Raw genomic sequence first — 26203 nt, 5'->3', positions numbered from 1 at the left:
CATCAATCATATGCAAAGTTAAGTATGAATGAGAAGGAAGACAGCAGAGACCCCATCACCATGGTAACGGTAACGTGCAGTGTGGTTAGCGGACAGAACGGGCCGTCTTTCATCCACAGCTACGGAGGTTAGCTAGAAGCTAACCGTTTGTTCGCAGACCGGGCGACAGAACAGCCGCCACTCCCCACAGCTAAGGAGGTTAGCTGTAGCTAACCGTTTAAAGACTGTGGACGTTTCTTCAAACTTCTCCGCCCTGGACAACGTTCCTCACCACAGGTCATGAGGTTAAGTGTTTGGGAAGAATAATCTAGAAAAATTTACATTGAAATGATCTAAACGTTTTTCATTTTATGAAGTTTGGGTTTGTTTGTGTTGAACTCAGCTATCTTGGTGCTAGCAGAATATCTGCAGCACAAATGTTCAATTTTGTGTTCTTTGTGTGTTTTTAAAGTCTTAACTTTATTTAAAGGGTGATTTTAAACACAGAAGATTGGCCATAACGCGGTGTCCACGCTTATGCATTTTAACCCTTTTATTAACGGTATTTTAAAGGTATGTGTTTGATTCTGGTGCTAAGCTAGCAGGTCCTTTGTTAGCTTAACTGCTAACAGCTAAGGACATGTGCTTGCTGCTAAATAATATTTACCCAGAAAGGTTTAGTTTTCAATCCAGTAAATAATGTGTCCCTAACATCATTTTACTAAATCTGATAACTAAATAAACACCATTAAGCCCCATTTGTCCAGAAAGATTTGTCTCTTTCCAAAATATTCCCTTAATAATATTTCTTCAAATATTATTTCAATAAATAAAGGAAGCTAATTCCCCGTTGAGAATTAGTCATCCAGAAGGTTGGTTTTACTCAGCAGATCATTCTTTAAAAAATAATTTTATTAAAATAATATTTTATCTAATCTTGCATTGTGAATGGTTGTCTAAAGGTATGCTGATTATTGCCTAAGTTAGTTCCAAGACTAACTTAACTTCACTTCCAGATTCTTCAAGATAATCCTTGGGTCTCAAACATAAACATTGCATGGTAATGTTGCATCACTCTTTTGGTCATAGTTCTCAATCATTTTTATCAACTTGTTTATATTGTACATTAGTCTTCCTTATTCTTTAATTCTGCTTGGTAGTTTAGTTGGATTGTTTTAGCATAGTAAAGAGTTTGTTAATTGAAATATATTTTTTGTAGATATGTTTATACTGTTTAATTTGTATCGTATTGCACCGACTACGCCAACACAAATTCCTTGTATGTCCAAAAACGTACTTGGCAATAAAGCTTTTCTGATTCTGATTCTGGGTTTGACTTTGCGTTGATTTACGTTTGTTAATAAATTCTTGTATTTTAAGAAATTGTGTGAATTCATTCCATATATGCGCAGAGTTTATGCTGTTCAATAATGTCAGAGCTCATCTCACACCTTTCTATTTGGTCCTAATACCGCCGCCTCACTGGGCTGGAATTCACAGGACAACCCTTAACAGACCGAAATATTACTTGATAAACTATTAAAATATTAACATTAAATAATCTCAGATTCATAATCCCAACAATGCCAATTAAATTGTTTAGCGGAGTGTTCCCTCTGATTACCAGCCCGATTTTAGATATGATTAATCTATCCTTAGTAAATGGATATGTACCACAAGCTTTTAAGGTAGCTGTAATTACACCTTTACTTAAGAAACCTTCCCTTGATCAAGATGATTTACTAAATTATAGACCTATATCCAATCTTCCATTTTTATATAAAATTCTTGAGAAAATAGTTGCTAGTCAAGTGTGTGAGCATTTAGACCAGGGGTCCCCAATTAAAATAGCAGGAGGTCCATTCCCTCCCTCATCCAAGCACTTTGGGGCGGGAACATTTTAAATCAACAGACAAAAATATTTTCTTTCATCATTATTTAACATTTAATTAACATTAGAGATTTTTTAAAAATTACTAATCAATTATTCTTATGCCCATATAATCATATGTTGAACAGAAAAGAGCAATTAAATTTAAGTACCAATATTAAACACACTTTGAATGGCACAGTCGAGCTGGGTCTGTGCAAGTTGGTATAATTCTGCTCTCCTTGTTGTGCTTGTGACAGGCATGGCAATTTGCTTCACCTTTTCTTTAAGTTGTTGTCCTTCTTTTCCATCTGCCACAGCTTCCATGCACTGTGTGATCATTAGTCAGTCAATTAATGTGGATGGCATTAAATTGACCTCCGGTGATAAAGTAAAAAACCTTGGTGTTATTTTTGACCAGGACATATCATTTAAATCCCATATTAAACAGGTTTTTAAGATTTCCTTCTTTCACCTCCAGAACATTGCCAAAATTAGAAATATCCTGTCCAGGAGTGACGCTGAAAAACTAGTCCATGCATTTGTTACTTCAAGGCTGGACTATTGTAATTCTTTACTATCAAGATGTCCACAAAATGCAGTTAAAACTCTTCACCTGATTCAAAATGCTGCAGCAAGAGTTCTGATGAAAATTAAAAAGAGAGATCATATTTCTCCTATTTTAGCTTCCCTTCATTGGCTCCCTGTTAAATCCAGAATAGAATTTAAAATTCTCCTCCTCACATATAAAGCCCTTAATGATCTAGCTCCATCATACATCAGAGATCTGATTGGTCCATATGTTCCTAACAGAGCACTTCGTTCTCAAACTGCAGGTTTACTGGTGGTTCCTAGAGTCTCTAGAAGTAGAATGGGAGGCAGATCCTTTAGTTATCAGGCTCCTCTCCTGTGGAACCAGCTCCCAGTTTTAGTCCGTGAGGCAGACACCCTGTCTACTTTTAAGGCTAGGCTTAAAACTTTCCTTTTTGATAAAGCTTACAATTAGAGTGGCTTAGATTATCCTGAGCTATCTCTGTTGTTATACTGCTATAGGTTTACACTGCTGGAGGACATAATGACCATTTTCACACTACATTGTCATACTATTCTCCAATATGTGTTATTTGCGGTTATTTCAGCTTTTAACTATGTTCTCTCTCTGTTTTTTCTATTTCTAGAAGCTACATCTGATCTGGCTCTGTGTTTAGCTGTGGCACCTTCCTGGAGGGGGTCATCAGCCAAGCTGCTGCAGCCAACAACTTACATGGCCCTGTCTTTTATTGTTTAACCCTGTCTCTCCTAGACATAGCTACTGGCAGAGCATCTACTGTGAATAACTGTATGTGCTCTCTTTCATACTCTAAACTTGAAAACTGGCTCAGAGTTTATCTGCTTAGCTATTTTTCTCTCCAAATTGAAGCATTTTAAAGGAGGTACAACAATTAATGTTTTAATACTTTCCCATAGAAAGTAGTACTGGATCAGTGATTCTTTGTTCTCTTTGTGTCTCTGCTCTGTTCTCTCAAACCCTCAGTCGGTCGTGGCAGATGGCCGCTCACACTGAGCCTGGTTCTGCTGGAGGTTTCTTCCTGTTGAAAGGGAGTTTTTCCTCTCCACTGTCGCTACATGCATGCTCAGTATGAGGGATTGCTGCAAAGTCAATGCCAGTGACTGTCCACGGTCGCTACATGCTCATCCAGGTGGAGTGAATGCTGCAAGTCACTGACTGGATGCAATCTGCCGGGTTTCCCTAGATAGAAAACTTTTAACTAATTTGAATAAATAACTGAATCTGACTGAACTGTTTGATAGTTAGGATTAATTGGAATTCCGAGAGCAGGAATTATTTTCCTGCTCTCGGTGGAGGTGGACGCTTTTCCTCTGTCTCCCGCACCCCTCCCATATCTGCCCTGCTTCAGCTCTGTGTCTTGTCTTTTTGGAGCCTCTTTTTGCACATCTTCCAAATTCTTCCAAAATATGGATTTGGTCAGCTGGTCTCTCAATGCAATTGATCAAATTTTCTCGACGAGAAGACAGGGGTCGGGAGAGCCCGCTTGCCCGGATGGGACATTTTTCTCCGGATACACGATGGACTCCTGGCAGAAGTGGAGGATTGTGTGTTTTATTGGATTGTTTTGGTATTTGGATTTATTGTGTATTTCTGTACAATTAAAAAACTGCTTGTTCTATAAACTGCTTTAAGATGATATTTCTGAAGCTACATGCTCTAGAGGCAGGCTGGTGGAGAAACATTGCTACCAAAAGAATCACAGAGATTGCTCAGGCATGTTCTCCTGTTGTTTGAGCACCGAGAGTATGAGCAGCAGATCCCCTCTTAAGTGCTGTTTAATTTCCTACATATGAAGAAAATTTTATTTTAACCAAATCCTTTGCACAAGAAAAATGCTTTTCTTTACATTACGCATTTTAATATGTGAAAGGGCAAATGCATTACATTTTACTTGATTTTTTAAATGTATTTAATGGATTATAAAAAAAAAAAAGCTAGAAATGTGAATTGTGAAAATTCATAAACCCCAACGTCCTTTTTCTATCTGTTTTATTCCGTGACAAACATTAGATTTTTCCCCCAACTGTGTTCACCAATCTTTATTGATAAACAATTTAGCTACTTAGCAACTAATTACAAATTATTTAACTTTTTTAAACATTTACCAAAACAACCCTATTTTCAACTCACTCACAGTCCACAAGCTTGCGCTCTTGGGAGAATTAGAACATGACTTTTAAAAACTTTAACCTTAACTTTCTAAATAAGACATTAATTTCATTCAGACCACCAAACCATCATTTAGTTATAGAATCATTAGGAAAGTCACTTCCAATGTCCATGTTCAAAGTCAACAGGCAGCTGACAGCAGATACATTCTAAGCATCTACCAGACACTGAGCTTATAATATGTTATTTTACAAGCAAATATAGAGGAAGTAAGAGCTACAAGGAGTTTTTCTCCCCTTTACTTTGTCTCTGACTTACTCTTATGAGTAATAATTTTCAACCACTTATCCTTAAGAACAGTAGGAGACATGGGGGCTCTCAGCCTCAGTTTGGCAGATATTAGTCAAATTGCATCATGTGCTTTTAAAGACGAGTCTCTCTAACTGCAAGAGTGTGTTGGCAAGAGGTGTCAAGCTTCAAAGGAGGTTCTTTCTTGCAAGGTCATCTCATGTTTTAACTCCAATTTTATGAGTGTGACTGTAATTAAAATGATGGGGCCAGCTTTCTGATATATTACAACAGACCAGCCTGAGGGACAAGCTACGTTTTAACTGACTGACCCTTACATAAGGATAATTTACATTTGGCTTGTTTAGATGCCGAAAGATTTACTTTGAAAAAAATATGTAGTTTTTGTCCATAAGATGGTTATTAATATTGACAGACGTTTTCAGAAGCAGAAGAGCAAAGGACGAGATAATCTTTTAATCATCATCTGGAAGAATGCTAGGGTATTCTCAAGTTAGTTTCAAATACTAAATTTCCTCAATAATTTCACTGAAACGTTTTAGCTTTTATTTGAGAATTTATGCTTTAAATCAGAAACAAATGGTTAAAGTGTCTGTGATGTGCTTTTCCCACAAATGCAGAAATTGAAAGAAAACATGTATATATTGAAGGAGTTGGGCACTAACTGACCTAATATTAGGAATAAAGATGTGATAAAAGACAATTGTGACACAAAATAAGCATAATTTGATGTTAAATTTTGCAAGTCCAAAGTCGCCCAGAAATGAACTATGTGAGTGTCAAAGATAAACTGCTCTGGCAGAAGCCAAGTTGCGTTAAAAACAGCGTTAATATGGTGAAATGGTGCATTGTTGGTGGTGACAGCAATACTAATACAGCAGCCGTTAGTCTGCACTACTTTCCTGCAGCAAAGAGGATCAGAGCTGCCTGGATCATAGCTGGAAAACTGAGGAGGGACAGATGAGCTGGTCCCACCAAGCACAGCCAGTTTTGATCAGAGAACGTTTTGGCAAACTGCTTAGAACAAGAAACCTCTTAATTTGTAAGAGAAATTATGTCAGAGGTCGGGATATCTGACAGACGAAGGAGATTATTGAAGCAGATGCGATGGCCAGCTCTTCAGAGCATCTGGTGTGTAAAAAAGGTTGTTGCTTGCTGTTGCTAAAAGGATCAAGGCTCAGCAGGTAAGAATACATCCTTGTCGCAAAAGTATTATTAGATATGGGTAGTTATTGTTAATAACTAAAAATCTAAAATAATTATTAATAAAATAAGAAAAATTACACCACCAACTACTGTGTAAAAATATAATTTTGCTTTAACATTTATTTTTACCTGCATTTTTTATATAATTCACCATACTTATGTTGTGAGGTCAGCTTTTTCTGTAAGTTCTGTACTTGAGAGGTGATAGGTAATTTCTATTTGATATTTTCCTCTGATTCAAAGAAACTTCAAGCATTGACCAAGCAAAAAAGCTGCTGCAAGTGCACCTATGATAAAAGACATTACAAATCTAAGAATAAATGCATAATATATATATGATATAAAAAATGACTCTTCTTCTCAATGGTGACTAAAATATATCTAAAACATGCCGGGTTTCCCATTCAGGTCATAAAAGAGCACAACAAAATTGCAAAAGAATAGTATGGAAGTGCCTTTTTAGTGAAATTTATGACCATATATCTTCACAACTGTTCATTTTAGCAGTGTGAATTTACTTTTTAAACATATCAGTAATAATATCAGTGTTATCTTTGCATAAATATATTGGGATCTGTTATATAAAAAAAATGATGTCACAGGCACTTTAAAACATTGGTGCACATTATCCCTTCTTGTTTTGCAAAATTGCATGGTAGCAGAAGGGTTAGGATTGTTTAGCTTAAATGTGCAGTTTGTTACAAACTAAAAATGGGTTCTGTACGTTTTTAATTGTTAGGAATATACCTTCCCAGTATTTAGACAGGAGATAAGGAAGTCTTTAATATGTATATTATCACCCAGGTCAAATTACAAAGACATGATGAAGCAAGATCTAATGCAGAGGGTTAGAGGATGCAAAGTGGTAATTGGTCATAACCTGCAGAACAGGTGGAGCCAGACATATGCCATGGGCCTTACAATGGCTATGGGTCATAATTTATCGACTAAGTAAGTGAAAACATTCTTTGTTGTATTAAAGGGATTTACAGATCCAACAGTGTAAAGTAGAACCCAAGTATGGTTTAATTATGTTAGGAGATGGATGTATAGAATGGATAAAATGCATAATAAAACGTGACAGTTTTTAAAGTTTAACAGTGAATCTGATCTGTAACCAAACCTTAAAGATTTGAAATGTCTAAGGACTAAATCGTTCCATGATCAAGTGAAAGTAGTATTGTAAAAAGCTAAAACAACTGGGAACAACAGTCACTCAGCAACAGAGTGGCGATCTGTGTAAATTGCTTGAGCTGGGACAATGAAGTCAAACACAATTTTACGAATATCTACAAATTGTCTACAGAATCCTTAGTTATAAACCTCCAAACTTCATGCGGACTTCAGATTGGCTCCAGAACAATGTGTACAGTTTTATTGAATAGGTCTGCAGGTTTAAAATCTGTATCCAGGCCTTAGGTCACCAAGCGCCATGCTAAGTGTTGGATGCAGTGGGGAAAACGTGGTTGCCAGAAGAACAGTACTTGCCAAACTACAATACATTGTGCCATTTGTAAAATGTTGCAGTAGGGGGATTATGATGTAAGGTTGTGTTTTAGGTGTTGGGTTTAGGGTGAGGCTAACCCAAATGAAGACATTTTTGACAATTTTTATTACTCTGGATAAATGTAAAAAGTTTAGGAATGGTTGTTTTCAATTTCAAAATAACTACACTATTGCACAAAGCAAATTGAACTGAGTTTCACAGACATTAACCTGATAGATCACCTTTGGAAATACCGATTATAGCAAAGACTGTGAGCTAAGCTTTGTCCTTATGGGGCTGTCGCTAGTTGTAGACGTTCCAGAACACTGACAGTGTGGTCAGTAGAATTTCATATCGTCACAGATTTTTCTTTTTTTCCTTTTTCAAGATTATTTAAGCCTAAAAAGATATGTTGTCAAAAAAACGTTTATGCTATTTTTCAGTCATGAATTTGTAAGCCATTTTCAACCAGATCATTAATTCTACAAAGTGGATTCAGTTTCAACTGAGTATCTATGGTGCATAGAAATTTTACTTTTTGTGCAGTTCTTTCAGGAATTATACAAGGATGTGCTGGCCTATCTACTTAAACCCAGTTCCCATTACCAAGGCTTTACTTCATTTAGTTTTCATGTTAACTCTTCAATTCATGACTTTTCAATTGATTTGCTCTTCAGTGTTAATTGAATAGTGTACTTACAGGTCCTTCTCAAAATATTAGCATATTGTGATAAAGTTCATTATTGTCCATAATGTTGTGATGAAAATTTAACATTCATATATTTTAGATTCATTGCACATTAACTGAAATATTTCAGGTCTTTTATTGTCTTAATATGGATGATTTTGGCATACAGCTCATGAAAACCCAAAATTCCTATCTCACAAAATTAGCATATCATTAAAAGGGTCTCTAAACGAGCTATGAACCTAATCATCTGAATCAACGAGTTAACTCTAAACACCTGCAAAAGATTCCTGAGGCCTTTAAAACTCCCAGCCTGGTTCATCACTCAAAACCCCAATCATGGGTAAGACTGCCGACCTGACTGCTGTCCAGAAGGCCACTATTGACACCCTCAAGCAAGAGGGTAAGACACAGAAAGAAATTTCTGAACGAATAGGCTGTTCCCAGAGTGCTGTATCAAGGCACCTCAGTGGGAAGTCTGTGGGAAGGAAAAAGTGTGGCAGAAAACGCTGCACAACGAGAAGAGGTGACCGGACCCTGAGGAAGATTGTGGAGAAGGGCCGATTCCAGACCTTGGGGGACCAGCGGAAGCAGTGGACTGAGTCTGGAGTAGAAACATCCAGAGCCACCGTGCACAGGCGTGTGCAGGAAATGGGCTACAGGTGCCGCATTCCCCAGGTCAAGCCACTTTTGAACCAGAAACAGCGGCAGAAGCGCCTGACCTGGGCTACAGAGAAGCAGCACTGGACTGTTGCTCAGTGGTCCAAAGTACTTTTTTCGGATGAAAGCAAATTCTGCATGTCATTCGAAAATCAAGGTGCCAGAATCTGGAGGAAGACTGGGGAGAAGGAAATGCCAAAATGCCAGAAGTCCAGTGTCAAGTACCCACAGTCAGTGATGGTCTGGGGTGCCGTGTCAGCTGCTGGTGTTGGTCCACTGTGTTTTATCAAGGGCAGGGTCAATGCAGCTAGCTATCAGGAGATTGTGGAGCACTTCATGCTTCCATCTGCTGAAAAGCTTTATGGAAATGAAGATTTCATTTTTCAGCACGACCTGGCACCTGCTCACAGTGCCAAAACCACTGGTAAATGGTTTACTGACCATGGTATCACTGTGCTCAATTGGCCTGCCAACTCTCCTGACCTGAACCCCATAGAGAATTTGTGGGATATTGTGAAGAGAACGTTGAGAGACTCAAGACCCAACACTCTGGATGAGCTAAAGGCCGCTATCGAAGCATCCTGGGCCTCCATAAGACCTCAGCAGTGCCACAGGCTGATTGACTCCATGCCACGCCGCATTGAAGCTGTCATTTCTGCCAAAGGATTCCCGACCAAGTATTGAGTGCATAACTGTACATGATTATTTGAAGGTTGACGTTTTTTGTATTAAAAACACTTTTCTTTTATTGGTCGGATGAAATATGCTAATTTTGTTAGATAGGAATTTTGGGTTTTCATGAGCTGTATGCCAAAATCATCCGTATTAAGACAATAAAAGACCTGAAATATTTCAGTTAGTGTGCAATGAATCTAAAATATATAAATGTTAAATTTTCATCACAACATTATGGACAATAATGAACTTTATCACAATATGCTAATATTTTGAGAAGGACCTGTATGTGACATTTTCTTTCAATTAGCGAAAATCTTGGTGGTCTGTTTGGTGTCATTGCGTTAGTAGTGAATAGATTCTGTCAACCTTTAAATACATCTCTAATCACAAGGCCCAGATGTTCTGTTAGGAACCTTAACATAACTTTTGATTCTGTTTTTTTTGGATGCACGTTAAGTCTCTGGTTCATTCCTGCTTTTCTGATCTGAGAAATATTGTCAAACTGAGCTCAATTGTGTCTCTCCCTGAACTGTTTCTTTAATCACAATTAGATTATTGTAATGCTCTATACACATGACTCAGCAAAACCTCCCTAGAATGGTTGCAAGTTCTTAAAAATGCTGCTTCCAGTTTTCTGTCAAAATCTTTCAAGTATTCACATGTGATTCCAATGTGGGGTTCCAGAGATTCTATGACTACGGCCTACTGATGGTTCCCCATACTAAGATGAAAACAAAAGGAGACAAAGGGTTCTGTTCAGTGGCCCCCCAGACTCTCTTCTTTTAGAATTGAGAGCGATGCACTCTGTTGTCTGTTTTAAAAGCAAGTTAAAAACATATATTTTAAAATCTGCTTTTATTCATTTATCTCATTATTTTAAACATTGTCGGTTCTTGTGAAGTTCTTGTGATTTTAGATCTTGAAAGGTGCTATGTATAATAAAGTTTTACTTGTTGCTCTGATTGGAGTTACAATGGTGACCTGTTTGTGCCTGTGTCAGTGGTGGTGGGAGTTGTATTGGGTTTCAGGTATCTGATGGGTAGGGGCCCAAGCATAGGATGCATTGTTTACCGCAGGTATGTTATTGAAATAAAATTTATAATAATGTAGGTGAAGGCAATCGTCTCAATATTTTGGAAGTATCATGTACATACGTGATGTACTCATAAGAGACACCAGCTAGACAATATTTCACCAAAAAAATGGGCACCAGACCTTAAAGCCACAGTAAAGAAAGTGACAAATAATAACTATTAAATGCCGTGTTTTCATGAAATAACTAATTATGTATGTAGTTCAGGATTGCATCTCTGTTGCTTTTTTAATTGATCTGTCCAGGGTGTGTCTTATCCTTTGCCCATGGATGCCACAGATTGGGTTCAGCCCTGCCCCATGACCCAGCAATGAAAAAACAGTTGTCCATGTATTATATTGTGCTGCATGTAAATGCATCAGATTACCTTGTAAGTGAGCAAGATCCAGCCTAAATGAAAAGGTGACACTTTACAGTTCGTCTTCTCAAAATAAAAACATAATTTTTAAGTTTAAAGATTTGGAGTTTTGAACTTTGAACTTTACTTGCTATTGACAAAATTTATATGAAACTTATATTTTCGGGTCGAATTTTGCTGTGCGCCATCTGTATAGAACACCGGGTTGTGGTTGAGCTGTCAGTCTACAAAATATCTACTGCAAACTAGTGGTAACACTTATATTAATGTATTTATTCAGCTGACACCATTCCCATGCTGTCAAGGCAAATTTACTTTAAACACAACATACATGAATGCTAATTGTCTTTCTTCTCATTGGTCAGAGTGTCATTAGGGATCACTCTTTCACATTGCTGTATGTCTCTCTGAGACCTCTGCTTACCTTCTCTGTCTTTTTATGCAGACAAATTAGCATTGCTAAAGACTTTTGCAAATTCAAACATGACCCTACATCCCCTGTCCCTCTTCCTTACTGTGTCTCTTGACAAATTCACGTTGAAGAACAACCACATTTCTCCTTCGTTCTTCTCTCTTTTTCCATCCTTTGGTCAAATTAACTTTAGTAATTACTGAAATATACACACTAAACCCTTTCTCCTCTTTTTAATCTTCGGTGTTTTAATGTTTTTCCAAGTTTAGGGCAAATCCAAAGTGGAAAAAAAAACATCTATGCCTCTGCTTTCATTTTCCGTCAGACAAATTGACATTGATGACCACACAGATGTCCCCTTTGCCCCATTCTCCATCTTAGTTTAGTGCATGGAGAGGCTTTGTTAGAGGTTTGCACAAAGTCAAAAGAAAAAAAGAACAAAAACCTAAAATGTGGACCTCCAATAGACTCCAATTAATTAAAAAATCTTCCACCCACACAGATACACACACATACACACACACATCACCAGCCCCAATCAGCCCAGAATAAATCTGCAGCAGATCTAATTACTGTGCCGTCTCCGAAGACCCTGGTAGCCACAAAGCCAATCTTCAACTCCTTGTTTGAACAGGCTGATGAACTAAGGGACTTGATGGATATCAAGTCATTTTGTTTAATTTATAAATGGATTTCCCCCTAATGCTTAAATTATCATCAGCATGAGAGACAGAGTGAGGGCACAATGAAAAGCATTTGAAAGGTAAAAAGTCTTGAACATGTGGTGCAGTGGAAGATGGTAGGATAGATAAATGAAGCAATGGAAAAGACAGGACAAAGAATTCCAGAGAAAATTGTGTGCCCTTCCACTTTAGAATAATAAAATCATTACATAAAAAATACAGAAGTAAATGACTGGACATAGGAAAGCAAGCATTAGATAACTTTATCAAAGTTAGACTAAGGACCGATGCTAGATAAATTAGCTCACCTGCTGCCACAATGAAGCTGTTTAGTGATTGAAGTAGATGTGTAGATGGAATGCACATGGTGAGGTACTTTGCATCTTTCTAGATGGAGTTTCCATCAGCATAGATTCTTCTTACGGTTCAAAATCAGGGATGTTAGGAAAACTGATGCTGTTAAACTGATTTTAACAGTTTTTCATGTGCCCTGCAAAGGACTGGTAACTTGTTCAGGATGTACTCCACCGCTCACCCAATGACTGATTGGAATAGAATAAACTCCAGCAAACCAAACACTACTCCATCTTGTAACCCTAAACAGGACTGAGTAACTACAGAAAATGGGTGAGTGAGGAAGCACAGTTTGGATGAACTCTGAGCCAACTTCAAACCACGATGAATACTAACCTTTTCAAAGGGTTAGGGTGAAGTACTTTTATCAAACAAAAGTAATAGACTACGCTCAACATCTGCACCAAATCCATCACCACTGCAACTCACTCCACCCTGACCATTTGCATCACTGAGATAAAATAATGGATCAACTCAAACTTTCTCAGACTCAACTGTGATAAATCAAACATCATCATCATCAATTCCAAATCCCTTACAAAAACCTCCCATAACTTGAGTCTCACCATTTTCTCTCCCACTTCTCACATCTGCAACCTTATAGTTATCTTTGATAGTAATCTCTCTTTCGAACAATCACATCACAAAAACTGCCTTCTTCCATCTAAAACATTTTGCTTGTCTCCCCCATCACTCCCCTTATCGGCCATTGGAATTCTAATTCATGCCTTCATCACCTCCATATGCCATGGGCCTTACAATGGCTATAGGTCATAATTTATCGACTAAGTAAGTGAAAACATTCTTTGTTGTATTAAAGGGATTTACAGATCCAACAGTGTAAAGTAGAACCCAAGTATGGTTTAATTATGTTAGGAGATGGATGTATAGAATGGATAAAATGCATAATAAAACGTGACAGTTTTTAAAGTTTAACAGTGAATCTGATCTGTAACCAAACCTTAAAGATTTGGAATGTCTAAGGACTAAATCGTTCCATGATCAAGTGAAAGTAGTATTGTAAAAAGCTAAAACAACTGGGAACAACAGTCACTCAGCTGCTGTAATAGCATTCTTTATGGTTCATCATCCTAAGTCCTTAAATAAAAACCAGTACATATAAAACTCACCCACACCCACTCACATGACAACATCATCAAAGTTTTCTAGAAGCTCCATTGGCTCCTTGTCCCCTGTGCTCCACTGTCTCATTCCTTCACACAGCTTCTGCTTCTCTGATGCCAACCTCCTGCCTCCATCAGTCAGAACTGTAGTAAGCACCAGACAGAGCCCTCTCCATAGCTGCTATCACCCTCTGGAACTCTCTCTGTGAACTATCCACATTCAAATCACATCTCAAAACTAACCTTTTTAGAACTGCTTTTACCGTGTGATTTTTCTAGTCCTGTCAAATGCTATTTCTGGTGTTTGATAATGTCTAGTGTGATGTATTTACAGTACGTGTTTCACTTTTATGACTTTGTTTGATGTACTTTAGTGTTTGATCTTGTAATTTTATTTTATTTATTTTTTGTGCATGTCCTGTCCAGCAGAGTAGCAATCAAAATAGTTTTCTGAGTGCCAAGAAGAAGCCCAACATATTTACTCTCACAAGTGGAGCATTACGGCTAAAGCTACAATGTTCCGCTTGATATATATAAAAAAAAATTAATTGCAAACAGTTTTGGGATTATTTTAATTGCAATGGACAAGGAAACGGAAATGAAAAGGAAAAAAAAAGGAACTAATGAACACAAGATGTATTTGGTGGTAACTGCGGTGCAATATAAAACATCTGTGTATCTTTTAACACCTCAATCCAAACACCTGTGGATGTAAGTGTGAGCGTGCATTGGTATTTATGGTTTCTCCATAAAAAATATGCAATAGCAAGTGTGAGGAGCCACAGACTTGCCCCCCTGGACCGAGACAGACAAGGAGGAGGCTCAGGAGATCTGAACCACAGATGTCCAAAGGCGCCCCAGGACACGGTAACCCCAGGAGGACCAGCACCGGGACTACCGTAACCCCCCCAAAGAAGGGCAGAAGAGAGCCCTAACGGAACCACCGAGAAGCCACAGTGCAGAAGCCCCATGGAGCTGCAGCGATGAGCCCACAGGCCCAGCTGGCAGCTGTCTATACCAGAGCAGATCCATCCATGGAGCCAGAGACCCGAGACCAGGGCACATCCTCCCCCAAGCAGAGGCCTGGCAGAGTCAGGGGGCCCAGGCACCAGCAAGCAGCCACCAGGAGTGAGCCGGCACACCCCAAAGCACCCAGCCCCGGACACCGAGAACTACCAATACACCAGCGGGCAGAGACACCAGCCTCCGGCAGGGAGTATGGCAGGGAGGAGACAGGCCCCACATTTGATGGGGGGCCAAAGCTGATCCAGGAGAGGGAACAGCCCAAGACCCAACCTGACACAATAACAGGCACACACAGTCACAATCACTCATTCTCACCTTCATGCCTACACATAGAAAAATTCACACCCAACATAAAGACACACAATAATGGATGTTGTAAACTCATTGTGTTTTTTTGTCTCTGCTCTGTTCTCTCAAACCCCCAGTCGGTCGTGGCAGATGGCTGCTCACACTGAGCCTGGTTCTGCGAGAGGTTTCTTCCTGCTAAAAAGGAGTTTTCCTTTCCACTGTCACTACATGCATGCTTGGTATGAGGGACTGCTGCAAAGTCAATGCAAGTGACCACTGTCGCTACATCAGAGGTCCCTAATTAAAATAGCAGGAGGTCCACTCTCTCCCTCATCCAAACACTTTGGGGTCTCAACATGGGGTACAAAACATGGAGACACAAAAAATATTTTCTTTCATCTTTATTTAATGTTTAATTAACACTAGAGTTTTTTTTAACTACTGATGAGTTATTCATATGCCCATGAAATCATATGCTGAACAGGGAAGAGTAATCCAATTTAAGTACCAATATTAAGCACACTTTGAATGGCACAGTTGAGCTGGGTCTGTGCAAGTTGGTATAGTTCTGCTCTCCTTGTATTTTTGATAAAGCCATCTTCTTTCATTCATCTGTGCACCAAGTTTTTTTACTATCAGCAACTATCTCCCAAGCTTGTTACCTGGCAACCCCCATTGAAGGATCCGCATAGCTTGTTCTTTGTAGTTTTCTGGCGGTTGGCATACAACAATGTGGTGCATTGCTGCCACCAGCTGGCTTGGAGTACAGACCAGAATATCGCTGTCTGTCGCGCCTGTTCAAAAGTCAGACAATAAAATGTTAATATCTACATAGTAAATGAGAAAATGCTTTGCCGACCCTGACCTAGACACCGAACCCCCGCTCCGACCCCAGCCCACAGCGACCAGCTGTCCCAGTGCATGTACAAGACGTGCTCCACTGCTCTACCCACCCGACCACGACCGCAGACCAGGCCTAGGCCAGACACAGAAGGAAACATCAGAGGAAGGCCACCACAGCGTGCCATAAACCGGGCAACCCCCAACCCCACACCCCAACCCCAAAAGCGCCCCAGCATACCAGTTGCACACACTCCCGCACGGTACACCCCACCACACCAAGCTGGTGGCCAGCCCTCCACCAAAGTGTAGCCACATCAGTGATTGGGATGTGATGGATTCTAACACTAATATGGATTCTAACACAAGACAGCTGCGTGGAGGATAGAAGCCATGACTGGCTTGTTTCTTTATAAAAGTAGGAAATCATGGGTAGTGACACTAACTGACAGAAAAAAACTAAACACGACTCCTAACCTGTTCTTACTTAGCATGTGCACATGGATTAGTAGTTGAACTAATACAATCCTTTGGAGGATTTGGCAAAGAGAGGACAATTAATATAAATAATATTGGGCCTGAGAAAATCAATATTAATAAGATTTTCAAAAACAATTATTAATCAATTTCTACCTGGCTTCTATTCTCTTTGGCCTATTTACAGTTACTACTAATTAAGTTCAAAAGTATTTATACCCTTGGAGATTTAAAATTAAAATTATTTTCATTACACAAAGAAGTTTTTTGTTGTTAAGAATTGAAACAAGAGTCTCTCATCAGGTAGTATCAGATTCTCTTAAGTCTCAGATTTTAAAAAAGTTTTTGAAGAAAAGAAATATGGACATGTCAAAAAATATTGTAATTTATCTTAAAATTCTTTAATGACATTACAGCAATTAAACATTTAAGTGGATTCCAAAGTTTTTACATCTCCCAGCATGGTACTCCAACTTATTTTGGGGCTTCAAGACCTAATTAGTGGGAAAACACCCCCTACCACAATTTAGTCTTTACATAGCTTAAATACCTCACTGTCAGAACCGTTTTTGTAGCAGTGTGAGGTTTATGAGCAGTTTCAAACATTTAGGAAGTTATAACGCAAGAGTGTATAAATAATCATTTAGGCTTTTATAGTTCATAACTAGAAGGTGCATTTTGTTGCTCACTGCACGACCTGCAGCCAATCAGGTTTTTGTAAGTCTCATTGTTTTTGTAAGCTGGAAGTCAGGTTTTATAAAAGTGTGCTAGAATTGACAAGATGTGTTTGTGACAGGTAGTTAGGCATTAAGGCTAATTAAGTTTTATTTAATATTGCATAGTGCAATTTATTTGCACTGTCTTATCACATCAAATTGAACTTTGTTTACCCTGCAATTAATCTAATTTGGGTTGCAGGGTGAATCTTATTGTGTCTCATTGATTTTTTTCCATCCATGTATCTAAAATGAATGGGATTTTTGTTCCGAGAGATGCATAAACCTTTCGGGTGCAGTTCAAATACATTCCTTTCTCTCCTTCTACTTTTCATTCACAGCTCCATGCATCTTATTTCATTCCCTGTACAGACAAATGGGCAATATATTGTATGAACTCATGTCTAACCTGACTATCTTGTTTTATCTTTTAAACATCTGTATACCATTAAGTGATAGCAAATGTTGCAGTATACACCTTACAACCAGATGGTTTGGGTCATGTGGACACATCCCATACATCACATGAAAACCACCATTCTAACAGGATTTTAGCTTTTGGGGCTTTTGTAAGGTAGTTTAAAGTAAACCACAGTTCTCTTTGGATTTTGTCTGAAGGAAAAAGATGTGTGCCACTACAAAATGGAGTCAAGTATTATACAGTAGGTTTAGTATTTTATTTGATGATAAAAGTCTTTAGTTCATATGGACCATTGTTTGCAACTCTTGGGTCTTTTTATTTTTTTCCCAAGAAATACTGCTCTTCTTCCTGTTACCATTGTATCTTACCTCTGTCATTTTGCTTCTGAGTTTGAGGGTCTTGAGAGATTAAGAAAGGAAAGAGATACCACACCTTATTTTCTTAAGTATCCGTCTCATAATTCCTACCTGGTTCAGGCGTCTCGGAGTGTGATGACGATGAACCAGAGGATGCCCCGTCTTCACTGACACCTCCCTGGGACAGAGACATCCCTCTCCCTGGTGGAAGTTTCATGCCAAGCTGCTCTGCCGTCTCCACATGATCACCAGGGTGTACATAGTCAAATACACTGCTTCCTGTCAGCTCCACCTTTAAAAAAGGAAAAAACAACAATGATGTTGCCATTTGTCCATCCACTTTACATTGGTCTTTCTTTTTCTTTGTCCCTGCACCTTTCTCAGCTGTTTATTAACCTTGATCACCACAATTATTATTTTTTCTAGTGGATTATATTTGCTAAAATAAAAGTAATGTCTTTGCATTGTTGAATTTTGTATGAAGGTATAGGGTTATAAGAAGGGCTAATTTCTCTTATGAAAACAAATAATTTTCCATTGATTATTGAGAAGGACCACTTTTGTTCATTCAACATCCCATATACATAAATAATATTCAGTATATTTTGATACATTAAGCTAGATTTTGCTGAAAGCTGATTTTTACCTCAGTCATGCAGTCCATCCTAAACAGATCATGTTTAAGTTTGGGATGGGTGAAAATGCTGCACTAAAGTAGTCTAAATAGGATGTCTCTTTATGTGAATCTAAAAGGTTTTTATCTGTAGAACTTGTTGATTTTGGTTACATTGTACCTCGTTTTTGTGCATCCTCCCTCAGCTTTGATGTAATTGTTTACGTGAAATTATTGTCTCAATAAAGACAGCATATACAGATATCTGGTCTTCAGGAGGAGAACCTGAGATCTTCCAAACGTTTACACTTACTGTTGTTAACACAGATGTTAAAAGTGGTTTAGTCCCCTCTCCCTCATTCCATCTATTCATCACATTCTTTCCTCCTCCTCACCTGATATCCCCTTTGGCAGCCGTAGATAATCCGCAGCATTTTCTTAAAAATGTCATAAATAGGCCTTACTTTTATTACATAAATCGAGAGTTCCTTCACACTAAACTCTCTAATTAGTTATGATAGAAGCAAATTTGTCTTTATTAATTGGGAATGAGAAGAGAGACGCATAATCAAAATAAATTCTAATTTTATTATCAGCTTCTACACAAAGGTGTGCTTTAAAAATAAAAAATTGCACCACACACAACAAGATTCAGGTTTTGCTCACACAGATATTTGGTGTAATATCCATGAACCTGAACACACACAGGGAAAAACATCATTTAAATAACATCCTCTGAGGTTTTATTGGAGATGTGTTCTGTCATTTGTAGCATATCAAAAAGGTTGTAGCCATTTATTTTCACATGTTAATCTGGTTATGTATGAGTGTGTGTGCATGTATGTGTTGAGCGTTTTGGGGGTCCACAGGGACAAAGGGGATTATATGGATGTAATCCTTTTAATGAGAATTACATTTAAGGCAATTCGATTCCCTAAAAAAAAGTCTCATCTGAAGAAGAAATTAATGATTCAGGAATTATCCTGATAACTGAACTACCAGCACTCACACATGTGTAAAGTCAAACACACCCTGGTATACAACAGGAACCAGTTTACTGTTTACATGCTACAGTGCTAATTGGATCAGCATTGTTCCTCATTTCAAATAACATGACAACTTTAATGAATTAAAACTTGGCTAAACTTCTTAACATAAATCCTCTGGTACAGCTGATTACAGAGTCAACAGTACAGGAACATTAAAAGACAGGGGTGCAGCGCTGGTGGTGTAAGGCTTAAGCGGGTGACCATATGGAGCGGCTATAGTTCTCGATGCGGCCATGCATCAAGAGCCTTAAGGTCTTGTGTCCAAGCTGTCATAAATTCCACTGACATCTTTTCAACATAAGAGGGAATCACCACAGGTCTGCTAATTAAGTTTTGTGGGTGCTCAAAACAGTCAGAGAGCTCTTCAGCTGGATTATACACAATGTGCCCTAGAAGCTTTAGGCATTCTGACTTCAAATCAAACTTACCATGGAGTGTCTCTAAAGTAGAAAGCTTTGCAGCTTCCAGCCATGATCATAGCTATGTACTACATACAGTGGGGAGAACAATAATTTGATACACTGCCGATTTTGCAGGTTTTCCCACTTGCAAAGCATGTTTATTACAGTCACTCTTCAACTGTGAGGGACGGAATCTAAAACTAAAATCCATGCATGCATTGGTTCTCACCGGGTACTCCGGCTTCCTCCGAGAGTCCAAAGACATGTCTGTTAGGTTAATTGGTCACTCTAAATTGCCCTTATGTGTATGAATGAGTGTGTGCATGGTTGATTGTGTGTTGCCCTGTGATGGACTGGCAACCTGTCCAGGGTGTACCCCGCCTCTCGCCTATAGGCTGCTGGAGATAGGCACCAGCTTCCCCGCGACCCACTATGAAATAAGCGGTAGAAAATGACTGGCTGACTGACTGGAATTTTATGTGAAAGACCAACACAAAGTGGTATACAATTGTGAAGTGTAAAGACAATTATACATGATGTCTTTTTTTTTTACAAGTAAAAAACTGAAAAGGGTGGTGTGCAAAAGTGTTCAGCCCCCTTTACTCTGAATGCAACCAACTGCCTTCAGAAGTTGCCTGATGATTGCTAATGACTAAATAGAGTCAATCTGTGTGTAATCTAATCTCAGTACAAATACAACTGCTCTGTGACGGACTCAGAGGTTGGTTAAGAGAATGTTGGGGAGCAAACATCATGAAGTTCAAGGAACACGCCAGACAGGTCAGGGATAAAGTTGTGGAGATGTTTGAAGCAGGCTTGGGCTATAAAAAAGATTTCCCAAGCTTTGAACATCTCACGGAGCACTGTTCAATCCATCATCCGGAAATGGAAAGAATATGGCACAACTGTAAACCTACCAAGACAAGGCCGTCCACCTAAACAAGCCAGACAAGGAGAGCACTGATCAGAGATGCAGCCAAGAGAACCATGGTGACTCTGGACGAACTGCAGAGATCCACAGCTCAGGTGGGGGAATCTGTCCACAGGACAACTATTAGTCGTGCACTGCACACATGTGGTTTTAATGGAAGAGTGCCAAGAAGAAAGCCATAAGAAGTCATGTTTGCAGTTTGCCAGAAGCCATGTTGGAGACACAGCAAACATGTGGAAGAAGGTGCTTTGGTCAGATGTGACCAAAATTGAACTTTTTGGCCAAAATGCAAAATGCTATTGGTGACAGAGAACTAACACTGCACATCATTCTGAACACACCATCCGTACTGTGAAATATGGTGGTGGCAGCATCATGCTCTGGGGTTGCTTCTCTTCAGCAGGGACAGGGAAGGTGGTCAGAGTTGATGGGAAGATGATTGGAACAAAATACTGGAGATTGGGGAGGAGGTTCACCTTCCAGCAGGACAATGACCCTAGACATAAAGCCAGGGCTAGAATGAAATGATTTAAAACAAAACATGTTTACAGGTCCTTCTCAAAATATTAGCATATTGTGATAAAGTTCATTATTTTCCATAATGCCATGATGAAAATTTAACATTCATATATTTTAGATTCATTGCACACTAACTGAAATATTTCAGGTCTTCTATTGTCTTAATACGGATGATTTTGGCATACAGCTCATGAAAACCCAAAATTCCTATCTCATAAAATTAGCATATCATTAAAAGGGTCTCTAAACGAGCTATGAACCTAATCATCTGAATCAACGAGTTAACTCTAAACACCTGCAAAAGATTCCTGAGGCCTTTAAAACTCCCAGCCTGGTTCATCACTCAAAACCCCAATCATGGGTAAGACTGCCGACCTGACTGCTGTCCAGAAGGCCACTATTGACACCCTCAAGCAAGAGGGTAAGACACAGAAAGAAATTTCTGAACGAATAGGCTGTTCCCAGAGTGCTGTATCAAGGCACCTCAGTGGGAAGTCTGTGGGAAGGAAAAAGTGTGGCTGAAAACACTGCACATCGAGAAGAGGTGACCGGACCCTGAGGAAGATTGTGGAGAAGGGCGGATTCCAGACCTTGGGGGACCTGCGGAAGCAGTAGACTGAGTCTGGAGTAGAAACATCCAGAGCCACCGTGCACAGGCGTGTGCAGGAAATGGGCTACAGGTGGCGCATTCCCCAGGTCAAGCCACTTTTGAACCAGAAACAGCGGCAGAAGCACCTGACCTGGGCTACAGAGAAGCAGCACTGGACTGTTGCTCAGTGGTCCAAAGTACTTTTATTGGATGAAAGCAAATTCTGCATGTCATTCAGAAATCAAGGTGCCAGAGTCTGGAGGAAGACTGGGGAGAAGGAAATGCCAAAATGCCATTAGTCCAGTGTCAAGTACCCACAGTCAGTGATGGTCTGGGGTGCCGTGTCAGCTGCTGGTGTTGGTCCACTGTGTTTTATCAAGGGCAGGGTCAATGCAGCTAGCTATCAGGAGATTTTGGAGCACTTCATGCTTCCATCTGCTGAAAAGCTTTATGGAGATGAAGATTTCATTTTTCAGCACGACCTGGCACCTGCTCACAGTGCCAAAACCACTGGTAAATGGTTTACTGACCATGGTATCACTGTGCTCAATTGGCCTGCCAACTCTCCTGACCTGAACCCCATAGAGAATCTGTGGGATATTGTGAAGAGAACGTTGAGAGACTCAAGACCCAACACTCTGGATGAGTTAAAGGCCGCTATCGAAGCATCCTGGGCCTCCATAAGACCTCAGCAGTGCCACAGGCTGATTGCCTCCATGCCACGCCGCATTGAAGCAGTCATTTCTGCCAAAGGATTCCCGACCAAGTATTGAGTGCATAACTGTACATGATTATTTGAAGATTGACGTTTTTTGTATTAAAAACACTTTTCTTTTATTGGTCGGATGAAATATGCTAATTTTGTGAGATAGGAATTTTGGGTTTTCATGAGCTGTATGCCAAAATCATCCGTATTAAGACAATAAAAGACCTGAAAAATTTCAGTTAGTGTGTAATGAATCTAAAATATATGAATGTTAAATTTTCATCAGTACATTATGGAAAATAATGAACTTTATCACAATATGCTAATATTTTGAGAAGGACCTGTATGTGTTAGATTGGCCCAGTCAAAGTCTAGATCTAAATCCAATCGAAAATCTGTGGCAAGATCTGAAAACTGTTGTTCACAAACGCTCTTCATTTAATCTGACTGAGCTTGAGCTGTTTTACAAAGAAGAATGGGCAAACATTTCAGTCACTAGATGTGCAAAGCAGGTAGACATACCCTAAAAGACTTGCAGCTGTAATTGCAGCAAAAGGTGGTTACACACAGTATTGACTCAAGGTGCTGAATATTTAAGCACAATGCCCTTTTCAGTTTATACAGAAAGCATGCATAATTTGCTTTCCACTTCACAATTGTATACCACTTTGTGTTGGTCTTTCACATAAAATTCCAACAAAATATATTTTTGTTTGTGGTTGTAATGTGACAATATGCATCCAAGATGGCGCCGCAGATGGTCGCCTCGGCGTGTTGGTGCGCATTGTTTTGTTTTGTTTTTTGTCTTCTGTGATGGTACCCGGAGCTCTCTCACCAGAGAAGAACTCATGAACATCAGGGCTACTACACCAGAGGAGTTATTTCCCACTTTTCTGCCTACTGCTCTGGAATTTTTGGACATTCTGGTCAAAGGTGCGCTCACCTTTGTTCACGCGGTGAAACGCCAGAAGAGAGGGAAACGGGCTGGGGTGCTGGTACATCTTCGCCAGCGTGGATTACGAACACCGTTACCTGGAATATTTCTCTCTAACATGCGCTCACTTCACAACAAAATCGAGGAACTACAACTGCTGTTGGGGAAAAACAGGGACTTTTATTCATCGGCAGTTTTGTGCTTCACTGAGACGTGGCTGTGTGGATTAATACCGAACTCTGCGCTGCAGCTGGCAGGATTCCAGCTCTACAGAGCGGACAGAGACACAGAACTCTCCGGCAAAGCGAAAGGTGGAGGAATCTGTTTTTACCTCAACAGTGGTTGGTGCAACGACGTGACAGTGATTCAGCAGCACTGTTCTCCAGACCTGGAAGCCTTCATCATAAACTGTAAGCCTTTCTATTCCCCCCGTGAGTTCACTTCGTTCATCCTGGTCGGTGTTTACATCGGTCGCACAGCGCATGCTCGCCGACCAGATACTGAGTGTGGAGCGGACCAACCCGGACTCCTTAGTAATCGTCGGTGGCGACTTTAACAAAGGTAATCTCACCCACGAACTCCCCAAATATAGACAGTTTATAAAATGTCCGACCAGAGAGGACAACATTCTGGATCACTGTTACACCACCATCAGAGACGCTTATCACGCCGTCCCACGTGATGGACTGGGCCAATCCGACCACATCATGGTCCACCTGATTCCTGCATACAGGCAGAAACTAAAGCTCTGCAAACCTGTTGTGAGGATGTCAAGGAAGTGGAGCAGTGAGGCTGTGGAGAATCTCCAGGCGTGTTTAGGCTGTACAGACTGGGATGTGTTCAGGACTACTACCAACAGTCTGGACGAGTACACAGAGGCTGTGACTTCCTACATCATCTTCTGTGAGGACAGCTGTGTACCATCATGCACCAGGGTGAGTTACAACAACGACAAACCCTGGTTCACAGCTAAACTCAGAAGGTTAAGACTGGATAAGGAAGAGGCCTTCAGGAGTGGGGACAAATACATATACAGAGAGGCAAAGTACAAGTTTGGCAAGGCAGTGAAAGAGGCCAAACGACTGTACTCTGAGAAGCTCCAAAACCAGTTCTCAGCCAATGACTCTGTGTCTGTCTGGAAAGGGCTCAAGCAAATCACCAACTACAAGCTGAAAGCCCCCCACTCCATCAACGACCGACGCCTCGCCAACGACCTGAACGAGTTCTACTGCCGCTTTGAAAGACAAAGGGACAGTCCTGCAACCATCCCCCATGACACCCCCCAACAGCTGCAGCCACAATCCACCACCCCCACCTCCCCAACCTCAAGAGGGGCCTTGGCACCTCCAACCCCCACCCTGAAGTTCCTCCCCACCAGCCCCCTACCCACGCCGAGGACGGCTCTTTCCATCCAGGAGAGGGACGTCAACAAACTCTTCAGGAGACAGAACCCCTGGAAAGCTGCTGGTCCGGATTCTGTCTCATCAGCCAACCTGAAGCACTGCGCTGATCAGCTGTCTCCAGTCTTCACAGACATTTTTAACACCTCACTGGAGACATGTCATGTGCCAGCCTGCTTCAAGTCCTCCACCATTGTCCCTGTTCCCAAGAAGCCAAGGACCACAGGGCTTAATGACTTCAGACCCGTCGCCCTGACCTCTGTGGTGATGAAGTCCTTTGAGCGCCTTGTGCTCTCACACCTAAAAGACATCACCGACCCCCTCCTGGACCCCCTGCAGTTTGCCTACAGAGCCAACAGGTCTGTAGATGATGCAGTCAGCTTAGCCCTTCACTTCATCCTCCGGCACCTGGACTCCATAGGAACCTATGCCAGGATCCTGTTTGTGGATTTCAGCTCTGCCTTCAACACCATTGTCCCAGCTCTGCTACAGGAGAAGCTCTCCCAGCTGAGTGTGCCCGACTCCACCTGCAGGTGGATCACTGACTTCCTGTCTGACAGGAAGCAGCGCGTGAGGCTGGGGAAGCACGTCTCTGACTCCCTGACCATCAGCACCGGTTCCCCCCAAGGCTGTGTTCTCTCTCCTCTGCTCTTCTCCCTGTACACCAACAGCTGCACCTCCAGTCACCAGTCTGTCAAGCTTCTGAAGTTTGCGGACGACACCACCCTGATGGGACTCATCTCTGATGGAGACGAGTCCGCGTACAGATGGGAGGTGGACCATCTGTTGGACTGGTGCAGCCAGAACAACCTTGAGCTCAACGCTCTAAAGACAGTGGAGATGGTTGTGGACTTCAGGTAGAACCCAGCCCCACCTGCCCCCATCACCCTCTGTGACTCCACAATTGACACTGTGGAATCTTTCCGCTTCCTGGGAACCATCATCTCCCAGGATCTCAAGGGGGAGCCAAACATCAGCTCCCTCATCAAGAAAGCCCAGCAGCGGATGTTCTTCCTGCGGCAGCTGAAGAAATTCAACCTGCCAAAGACTATGATGGTGCACTTCTACACAGCCATCATTGAGTCCATCCTCACCTCCTCCATCACCATCTGGTACGCCGCTGCTACAGCCAAGGATAAGGGCAGGCTGCAGCGTGTCATTCGGTGAGCTGAGAAGGTGATTGGCTGCAGTCTACTGTCGCTCCAGGAACTGTACACCTCCAGGACCCTGAAGCGGGCAGGGAAGATTCTGGCTGATCCCTCCCACCCCGGTCACAGACTCTTTGAGACTCTCCCCTCTGGCAGGAGGCTGCGGTCCATCCGGACCAAAACCTCACGCCACAAGAACAGTTTTTTCC

The 26203-nt window shown here is 40.7% G+C and overlaps 1 protein-coding gene across 2 annotated transcripts in view; it reads right to left on the bottom strand.

Annotated features, from left to right (window-relative positions):
• Positions 1 to 26203, bottom strand: part of LOC124855164 (neuronal PAS domain-containing protein 3) — a 613876-nt gene that overhangs the window by 85302 nt on the left and 502371 nt on the right. For both annotated transcript variants that reach the window (XM_047344770.1, XM_047344771.1), the window contains exon 6: positions 17816 to 17996. In XM_047344770.1, coding sequence (XP_047200726.1) covers positions 17816 to 17996 — 181 coding nt within the window. The remainder of the gene's footprint in view (positions 1 to 17815; positions 17997 to 26203) is intronic.

Source organism: Girardinichthys multiradiatus, chromosome 19, assembly GCF_021462225.1.
Source record: "Girardinichthys multiradiatus isolate DD_20200921_A chromosome 19, DD_fGirMul_XY1, whole genome shotgun sequence".
NCBI classification, from domain to species: Eukaryota; Metazoa; Chordata; class Actinopteri; order Cyprinodontiformes; family Goodeidae; genus Girardinichthys; species Girardinichthys multiradiatus.
The sequence above is the reverse complement of the archived record's forward strand: the minus strand, read 5'-3'. Positions and strand labels throughout refer to the sequence as shown.